This window comes from Micropterus salmoides, unplaced genomic scaffold (assembly GCF_014851395.1).
Source record: "Micropterus salmoides isolate LMB-PRFRI ecotype aquatic unplaced genomic scaffold, ASM1485139v1 Ms_hic_scaffold_13, whole genome shotgun sequence".
NCBI classification, from domain to species: Eukaryota; Metazoa; Chordata; class Actinopteri; order Centrarchiformes; family Centrarchidae; genus Micropterus; species Micropterus salmoides.
Genome location: NW_024040374.1, coordinates 4212400 through 4222786, shown reverse-complemented (window position 1 = coordinate 4222786; position 10387 = coordinate 4212400). Strand labels below are relative to the sequence as shown.

The 10387-nt window shown below is 39.8% G+C and overlaps 1 protein-coding gene across 1 annotated transcript; it reads left to right on the top strand.

Moving 5' to 3' along the window:
• The first annotated feature begins 1786 nt into the window (after window positions 1-1786).
• LOC119901336 (E3 SUMO-protein ligase ZBED1-like) lies at window positions 1787-3826 on the top strand. The gene is made up of 2 exons (XM_038716966.1): window positions 1787-2255; window positions 2817-3826. The coding sequence occupies exons 1-2, from the start codon at window positions 1787-1789 to the stop codon at window positions 3824-3826; spliced, it is 1479 nt and encodes a 492-aa protein (XP_038572894.1).
• The last annotated feature ends 6561 nt before the right edge of the window (window positions 3827-10387 follow it).

Here is a 10387-nt window from a genome sequence, read left to right as displayed (position 1 = left end):
TACTTTACTTACATCAAATGTTGAGGTTGAGTATTTTCTTTTTATGGTGGTTTGTACTTTTACTCCCCTTAATTTCAAATCGTTTTTGTATTAATTGTTAATTATCTGTTACAAGTTACTGAGAAAAATAAATACATTGACATTGAAAATAATGCACTTTCAAATGTCATGTTTTCCAACTTGTTAAGGTCACAGCCAGTATAACTGGAACACCCAATACTTTGAGATTAATTCATTAAGGACCGAATGCACGCAAGAACTGAGATACAACATGTATGTGTCATAGAGAAAGAGCACTTTTACTTTTGATACTGAAGTACATTCACTATGGAATACTTTTATACCTTTTACTTGAGTAGAATTTTGAGGACTTTAATTGTGGATTTGGTATTTCTCCTATGTTAAGTAAAGGAAAATTGCCCTTTGAACAGCAGAAGCGGGGTTCAAATCCAGCTCAGGATAAGCCTCCAGCACGGTTCTCCAAGCAGTGATGTGATACAATCAAGCTCACAAATATTTCTCCAGAGCTCCCAACAGCTTTTTAGGAGCAATAAGCAAGACATTAATGAACTCAAAAAGAGACAATGATGAGATCTCATCTGTTACTTTCATTTATCCTATTGTAATCTCAATTCAGTATCCATTTGTTTTACCCAAGTCTCAAAACCTCAATCTCTCTTCATCTCATCCTTTTCTCTTAAGGGGTTTTAGGAGCAACAATTTAGATTGGAGTGATCTCAAAAAGACATACTATTGAGACCTTAGTGTTTTCTCAAAAGTTTAAGAAAAGACTATTCTGAGCAAAAGATTTTTCCTCTGGTTACTTATTCTCCTTAGCGAGACAATCAGCTGATAATTGGCAATAAAACTATAAGTTAGCTTAGAGCATGGAAGCTTAACTTTTACTGCCCTGGGAGAAAAATCCTGTAAGGTTAGTTGGATTGGTTTATTCTCCAGCACTGGCTTTGGCCTGTGGTGTAAAATATTTAGTTGGATTAGTTTTATATAGTTAATTTCTCTCTCTCCAGCGCTCTGTTTTGGTTTTGTTACCTTCATGAGACAATCAGCTGATCACTAATGGGTAATAAAATTGCAGCTTCCAGCATCAAAGCTCAAATCAGCCAGCTAAGCATTTACTACTGCGCTGGTAGAAAAAATATGTTGTTGGATTAGTTTTATGTAGTTAATCTCTCTCGCCAGTAGGGCTGGGCGATATATCGATATAAAAAATATATCGATATATTTTTTTTATGTGATATGGAATTAGACCATACCACATATAGATATAGTTCAAATTTGCGCTGTGATCCTTGCTCCAAGCAAGCAACTGACCTGGCGCTCTCTACACTGCTCCCTGCGCAGGAACATACACTCTTTAACAAACATGGAGGAAACAACAACGTCTGCGGAGCCTGAGGAGGAGGAATTGGTTAGTAAAAGAAAAAGCAGTGGCTCAGAAATTTGGAGATGGTTCGGATTCAAAGTATCAGATGAGCAACAAAATCACGTTATATGTAAGGAGTGCCATAAAGAAATTACAGCCAGGGGTGGAAGCACTTCAAATCTTTTTCACCACCTAAAACAGTGGAACAAACTGCAATACAAAGAGTCTGTGAAACTGCGCGCTGCAGAAGCCCCAGCTGCAAGCCATCGACAACCCGAAAAAGCTCCAGCCCCGAAACAAAGCTCACTGCAAACTTCATTTACCCGCAGTGTGCCTTATGAAAAGAAAAGTGACAAGTGGTGTACTATAACTAAAGCGGTGTCCTATCACATTGCTAAAGACATGGCCCCTGTTGCAACTGTGGAACAAGTCGGATTCAAAAAGCTACTGAAAACGATGGACCCGAGATATGAGCTTCCAAGTCGCAACTACTTTGCACGAGAAGCACTGCCACAAATGTACACTGACGTCAGGCAGAGCCTTGCTGACCGGCTCGCTAACGTGACTCATTTTGCGTTGACCAGCGATTTGTGGTCGAGCAGGACGTGTGAGCCTTACATGAGCGTGACAGTTCACTTCATTCAAGACTGGGAGATGAAAACAGCGTGTCTTCAAACAAGTTATTTCCCCCAGGATCACACCGGTGAGCATATAGCTGAGGCCCTGCAGGACGCAATTGCAAGCTGGAAACTCCAAGAAAAGCATCTGGTTGCTATAACAACCAACAACGGGAGCAACATCGTCAAAGCGGTTGAGCTGAACGAGTGGCTGAGGATGCAGTGCTTCGGTCACAGACTACACTTGGCTATTGGTGAGTGCAGTGTTGTACGGAGTAGTCAGATATTTTACTTTAAACAAAAACATATTAAAATGTTAGTTTTTCCTTATTTTAAAAGGTAAAGGTGAAGTTATTATGACTTGAAAATGCTGGTTAGGCCTGTTGATATCATCAATGTAACATATTTAGCTATTTAGACGATATTTATTTTCTCTGGATTGAAAGAGCAGACTGCAACTACAAACTAATGTTGATACGTAGGCCTAAACATTGTGGAGTTTTTAGTGGAGTAGAAATAAGAAGTAGCATTAAAAAAATAGCATAAATACTAAGAAAAACAACAACAACAACAAGAACGAAACATGAGTAAATGTACATACAGTATAGTCATCATTTATAAATTATACAAAAATAATAATACATACAAATCACTTAGGGATTAAAATTCCGGAAATAAATGAATATAATATTTGATATTTATGATTAGGACAGGTGTTAATAAAAAAAATAAACTATGAAACGAGACAAGTGAAACCAGAGTCAAATTTCTCGCATAAGCACATATGTTTAATATTTTTTTTATGATTTTGACAGGACATGGCATGAATGACAAGCATGTCACCCGGGCCATTTCTCTGTGCAAGAGAATTGTAAGCTGTTTTTCATACAGCTGGAAGAAAAGGAGACATCTTGCTGAAGTCCAGATTCAGCTGGGTCTGCCAAGTCACCAACTCATAACCGAGTCTGCCACACGCTGGGGATCGAGGCAGCAGATGATAGAAAGAGTCCTGGAGCAGGAAGGAGCACTGGCCAAAGTCCTGTCTAATGACAAAAAGACCAGGCACCTTGTCCCTACCTGGCAGGACTTAGAGGTCCTAGAAGCAGTCCAAAAGGACCTGAAACCTCTCCAGGACTTTACCGATGCTTTGTCAGGTGAGGAGTACGTCACTTTATCATATGTGAAACCTGTGCTGCACCTTTTTAACGAAAGTCTCCTGGCATGTGAAGAGGGTGATGGCGAGCTTTGTAAAGCGATCAAGACCAGCATTGTTGAATACCTCAACAGCAAGTATTCTGACCCTGCCACTACTGACCTATTGGAGATGGCTTCATTTGTGGATCCACGGTTCAGGGCCACCTACATCCCAAGTGAAAAAGTCGATGCATTGAAGCACAGAGCTGTCCTGGAGGTGGAGACGCTACGGGCTGATCAACCGCCTTACCTACGTGTGCCCACTGTGCCTGAGCCTGCAGATGGAGAAGCAGCAGTTGCACCAAAAGCTAAGACACTGGCAAGCTTCTTCAAGCAGCGCACAGCCACCACCACCGCACCAACCAAGAGGGGGGCTACTGAAAATGAACTGTCAAGTTACTTGCAGTCAGCAAGTGTGGAGAGTGACACTGATCCCCTCAAGTGGTGGAAGGATCATGAAGTTGTCTTTCCAGCTCTGAGCCACCTAGCAAAAAAGTATCTCTTGGTACCAGCTACCAGTTCACCCTCTGAACGTGTTTTCAGCTGCAGTGGTAATATCGTGACCTGCCACAGAGCATCTCTGAAGCCGGATGCCATTGACAGGCTGGTGTTTCTCGCACAAAATCTTTAAAGGAGGAGGACACGCTTGTCTGTCTTCTAATGTCTACCTCAAGACAGCATTACTGTTTATCAAAGTAAAAAAAGAGGGTGAAAATGTTTATTGAGTTGATAGTCTGTTTCTTGTGCAAATGGTTGAGACTGTTGAAATGTTCTTAAACTGAGCACTTTATTTTGTTCTTTCTTTATATATAAATGCTGCCCTTACTAAGGTTTGTCATATTTTTATTCTTTTGTAATGTTCGTTATTCACATCTGTGGATTTGTTAGAAAGGAGACAAAAATCTGTAATTTGATTTTAATAAGCCATTTATAGTTGTCTAACTAATAACATGTTGATATTGTACTTTTCTCATATAAATATGTTTATTTCAGAAAAAAATTGGCCTATTTCATTTTATAGGCTATTTTTATTTAAGATATTTTTTATTTAAATGTGCACCTTATGGGTATTTGGCATATTTGGCTTTGACTGAACATTTGCGGAAAAAATATCGGGATATAAATCGTATATCGATATTCAGCCTAAATATATCGGGATATGACTTTTGGTCCATATCGCCCAGCCCTACTCTCCAGTGCTCTATTATAGCTTTGTTATGTGGACAGAAATGTGTCCTTACCTTCCTGAGACAAATGGATATTATTGGCAATAAAATGGTAACATCAGGGAATCTCAGGTCAGCAGCTAAACTTCACATTTTACTTCCCTGGTGGAAAACATGTTTTTCTTTTTACTGTTAATGGTGAAATATAACAAGACCGTGTGCCTATCAAGTGACCAATAATGAGTAATTTCCGAATTTGCATTAAAAAAAACATTTTGTTTTTTTGCTTCCCCACTGTGCACACAAATGTGTAATTTGTACTTTCACATGCTAAATGCCAATTAAAAACCGTTTTACCACAAGCTGAAATTATGGCTGTCAGCACTACTTTGTATTTCTGTTGTATTTTAAAAGAATAAAAAAAAGACATTTTGGTAAGATATGCATATTTTTGCTTACTCTCAATGAATGCTACTTCTACTGAGTGTAATAAAATATTAATGACTAAGCGTTCATAGAATAGGCTATATACTTAGAATCATTTATCCCCATTGATGAACCCCACAATGGATATTATAGCATTTAAAGCATTATTTGGAGGTGCATGCAATTCTTGGGAGGCATGCAAAACTGGTAAAGACATGGCTGGTAGCAGTTTGCCCGCTTGAAACACATTCCTGAGGACCTCTCAGGAATACATAATACATCTTGAGAAAAACATTTTGCATATCCAAAACATTAAGAACTAACAGAGAACAGGCAGGGAACAGGACAAGCCAGCGCAAGCTATACAACAGAGAGAGCATCTACACGCTACAATGACCGGACAAAGACTGAGGGAAACAAGCAAGGATATATACACAGGGTTAACGAGCTGGGAGGAGACACAGGTGAGGGACATGAGGCTGACGAGACACAGGCAGGCAGAGAGATAACTGGGGGAACAGATGGAACACTTGACAGGCAAACATGGGGCAAAACGACAACCAACACAGACAGAACACATCATACAAAATACCTGACAAGAATCTAAAGAAGAACACAGAAGCAAATACTAAGACATAAACTAACGCACAAAACCGGATATTAAGATAAGAGACAAAACAGATACTAAGTAAACTAGACCAAGAGATAAAACAACAAGGCTACACAGAGAAACACAGAACCAAAACCAGACTTAAACAGGATCAACAAAACAAAGAGTAGACATGGGCAAAACAATAGAACCAGAATCCTTAACCCATAACACAGTTTGTACATTGTACATTGAATTCTTGTATACTATTTGCAAAAACAGTGTAGAATCTTTGTATAAAGTGCATACTGTATACTAATTTGATATTGTATGGGATTGGGACACATTTTCACACTTAGATTGATGATGTAGAATTGGGACACAGAAAGTGTATCTGGTGTCATCGTGGACAATAGCAGAGCTAACCTTAAACATATTATTGCTGTGAGTCTGTCAATTCTACAGCAACACTATAATTCTAATTCTAAAACAATTCTAAGCAAAAGTGGATCATCTGATGAAGCCTGCTGCCCAAGCCTCCACATGGCTGCCAAAGGGTGTGTTAAATTACCTGACAGCCTTCTATATATCATTTAATGGATTGTGTTGTCCCCTTCCATCTCTACACAGATTAAAAAAGCAAGTACTGCTATGAGAAAAATACAGACCCTTAGATTAGACAACACATTTGTCTCTGACATCAAAATTAATCAAACTGGTGAAGCAGAATGTGGGTGAAAGTGCAAACATTTTGATGCAAAGGAGTGAGTTCAAACAAGGAGTTTCCGCCTACTCCTAATCTTTATTTTCTTTTAGCTTAATTACTTTTTTTTTCTCTTGTAGAGGCATGAAATTCAGTAAAATAATGATGAGGCAGGGAAGCCTCTGCTTTAATTAAGGAATGCTATCATTGTAATCATTCTTATTCATAAACAAGAGTTAAAAGCTTTAAAAGAGGCTTTAGAGAGAGGGATATATTATTGATTGAAGGGAGAGATTAGAAATTAATGACCCATGTGTCCCAGATTGAATAATCAATTTCAATTAATATCAATTTCACAGTGCAGCTGCTCGGCAACAGTTCCCCAGATCTGCTTTGGTGCCATTCATTTTTCAACCTCTCGGGGAGAACACACCCATGGAGGGACTGCAGGGACTGTACAGGGTGGAATCAGAACCTCCCAGGAGCAAAAAGGAACGGCTGTATATATACACTGTATATATGATCCTCTTCCTCCACAGGTAGTTAAAGTGAGTGCCACTGACCCCTAACTCAAAGCACCTGTTATTTTACATTCAGATGATGAAAATATTAACAGCACATATTGCTCCTCCTCTCGGCAGAGCAGAGAGCAAGACATTGGTGGAGCTGGGTGAGAGAACTGAGTGTTCCTATTTGGCCTTGAATACATCGCAAAACCATCCATCATTCAAGTCTTATCCTAGATGACAATGATGAGGTGCTCGAAGGTGTGTGTATGCATGCATCGCTGCATGCACCTACATGTTGTGGAGAGGTAACAATCTCCCCTGAGAGTGCAGGTGATATTTTGAATCCAAATTGAATGGATGGGGTGATTGCTCAGCAAGAACAGAATAGTGACATCTCAATAGGCATGCCCTTATCAGGAAAATAATAAGGCTATTTTCATGACCAAAATTAGACGCACAGACTGCCAGATGAGAGAAAAAAAGGTCTGAACCAATTGAACCACAGACGATGCTTATTAGAGAGGTTCAATTTGCATATATTGCATGTCAGACATATTGGCAAAAATGTCAAAAACTAAATCAAAAAAACCTTTCTAGTGTATCTGCTGAAATTGCTCCTTGATCAGAGTGAATGAATTTGACAGAATGATGACGTTATGGGTATCTGGCGGAAATAAATCATTGCTGAGACATTTATCAGACATAGCAGCAGTGCAAGTTCCTCTCCCAGATTGGTTTGACCAGGAAGGGAGTGAGTGGAAGAAGCTATACTTCAATGCAATTTGCATCAATTTCTTTTTTCTCAAAACCAGTTCTGACACAGAAAAACCTAAAAATTATGTGGTATAGAAAGTATGCAGAGTTAGATCATTTTCAATCTAAAAGACACATAAGAAATAGAGTTTTACACAGAATTAATTCAAGTTCTTCCTTGCCTCCTGCTGTCATCAGTCCATCCATTTAACTGGCTTTGGATAAACTGTTAAATTGTCCAAAACCGATAATACTGCAATAAATAATCTGCTCATCTTCTCATTCCAGCATCCTGCAGCCTGGCAACTGATGTCCTCTGTACAGTTGAGGTTTGCTCTCAGGCCTCAGCTCAAGTTTCCCAAAAGTCATCTCAGTGGCTAACTTTTAAAGTGCACACAGACAAGACTTCTAACAGATCAGCCCTGTCTCAGATGGCTCCAAATCGCCTGGCAGATCCCTGTCAACCTCTCTTTGAAATGCGAGCCGGAGGGCCAGTAATGTCAAGTGCCTTTGACACTTAAGACAAATGACGCTCTCAGCCCACGTTCGAGAATATTAGAACACCACAGATGGATGTATGGCAGATTGGTGCCTGCACAGACACACAGGAATCTAAATAGAGCTGTTATCATCACCATCATCATCATCACGTTCACGTCCACTGATTCCAAAAAATCAAGTGTGGGGTGGTTAGAGAGCCTTATCATTTATGCAGGCACCAGCGAATTTCAAAACGTACAAGCATTAATTAAGAATCCATTATGAGCCCGAATCCATCAGAAATGTGGACATTATACAGAGTGACACTCCATTATTTGAGTCTTCGTTGTGTTTTGTATGCAAGAGTTGTAATAATTTCTTGTGGGTTTATGTAAAAAGAACAGCAAAGCCATCTGTTTGGTAGCAGTTCAGGATGCAGAGTGAATATTGATAAGGGCACCAGTGTTCTTGGTAATGTGTCAGCTTGCAGCTCCATCAGATAAGCCTGGAAGCAGCATATCGTGTAACTTATGTCATAACTATCAATCTGAGACAAACAGGTACAGCATTTGTCTTTCCGCTGGGAATCCTACAGGTCTTTACATGACAAATCCAGCTAAATTACATAATATTTGATCTAAAGAGACTAATTTTCACAAGCAGTTACTGCATTCATGAGCTGGCATTTCCATGCAAGGTTACTGCAGGCCTCACAATGCAATATCCACAGGCAATCCTAATGATACCTGTGTGGGCAAAGCATTCACATTCAGGTGTCGGTCAGTGAGAGATACAAGTTGAGATGTGAATTCATGCTTTAAAAATCCATTCATAGACCAAACCTTTTTTCATTTAACATTGAGTCACCGGCTCTTCTCTAGCTTTGACTTCTTCTAAATGTGAAGCTTTCAGTTCAAGGTGACGTAACTGTGAAGGAGGACAGTCAGATCATGTTGAATAAAGAACCACCAAAATGTGTCAGAAGGCATCAGGGTCATGCCTTGAAATGATTTTGTTACAGAAGGACATGTTAATTTTAAGTGATAATAGATACATCACTTTTGAATCTGAATAGTTAGAGGGTCAGACTGACTCATAAATAAATGAAGAGGTCAAATGAAAGGCACACATCTCCGAGATAGTCCCAACACATCTTTTTTAGGTCCCACAGCTTTTTCGAATTTTCATCTTCTGCCTTCATGCCAAAATCAAACAGGGAGCAGAAAACGACAGAGAAACAAGATTCATCTCAAATCCCTCTAAGCCTTTATCGAATAAATGCTCACTCACAATGAACCCAGCACACTGGAACAGATGTAAACAAGGACTTCACACACACACATACAGTATGTGCACACACACACACACAGCTCAAATCTGCAAAGAAAGCAGCCCTGCAGATGTTCATGGATACATACAGAATTATGATTATTTTTTGTCAATTATTTGATTTATTTTTAGGTTAACTTACTTTTAATCAGTGAATCTATAAAATGTAAATGGGTTTCCCATCACACATTCTCCAAGCCAAAGGCAACCTCTCCATACATACAGTATACTAAGAAGGTGAAGCTGCAAATGTTGGCACTTTTACTTAAAGCGTAACTCCACTTATTTTACACATTAGGATCATTGTCCTGGGAAACTTGTAAATGTAGTTGTATAATATCATGTGACTTTGAAGGGAGAATTATATGAAATGCAAAGCCTGAGAACTGAAGGCATGGAGATTCAAGGTGTGAAGTCTCAAATGTCCACAAATGGTCAGGAGCTGTGTTCATCACTAAGTGAGGCACAATGTCATGTAGGTTCATGGTACCAACATGTAACAGATAGCAGGAAAGTGCCAGAAGTCTACCAAAAATGTTTGTGAATTAATTATTTTAGTTTAACACAAATGAAGACACTAGAACATACACTATATTGCCAAAGGTTTTGGGACACCTGCCTTCACATGCACAGCGAAGGTTAATGATATCCCATTCTTCATTCCCAACTTTGTGGCTTCAACTCTTCCGGGAAGGCTGTCCACAAGGTTTAGAAGTGTGTTCATGGGAATTTTTGACCATTCTTATTGAAGCACATTTGTGAGGTCAGACACAGATGTTGGATGAGAAGGCCTGGATTGTAGTCTCCGCTCTAATTCATCCGAAAGGTGTTCTGTCGGGTTGGGGTTCAGGACTCTGTGCAGGTCAGTCAAGTTCTCTACACCAAACTCGCTCATCCATGTCTTTATGACATGGATGACTTTATGGATGTGCTTTGTGCACTGGTGCGCAGGAGCAGGAAGGGGACAGCCCCAAACTGTTTCCACAAACTTGGGAGCTTGAAATTGTCCAAAATGTCTTTGTATGCTGAAGCATTGACAGTTCCTTTCACTGAAACTAAGGGGCTAAGCCCAACCTCTGAAAAACAACCCCACACCATAATCCCCCCTCCACCAAACTTTACACTTGGCACAAATGCAGTCAGGCAAGTACTGTTCTCCTGGCAACCGCCAAACCCAGACTCATCCATTGGACAGGAGAAGCGAGCACGTCTCCACTGCTCTAGTGTCCAGTGGCGG

What these genes read in the sequence shown, in the direction of transcription:
- LOC119901336 (XM_038716966.1), top strand. Translation starts at nt 1,787, where the DNA reads ATGGCCCCTGTTGCAACTGTGGAACAAGTCGGATTCAAAAAGCTACTG. An exon ending in CAGACTACACTTGGCTATTG is followed by an intron (nt 2,256 to 2,816) that starts GTGAGTGCAGTG and finishes TGATTTTGACAG; the next exon opens with GACATGGCATGAATGACAAG.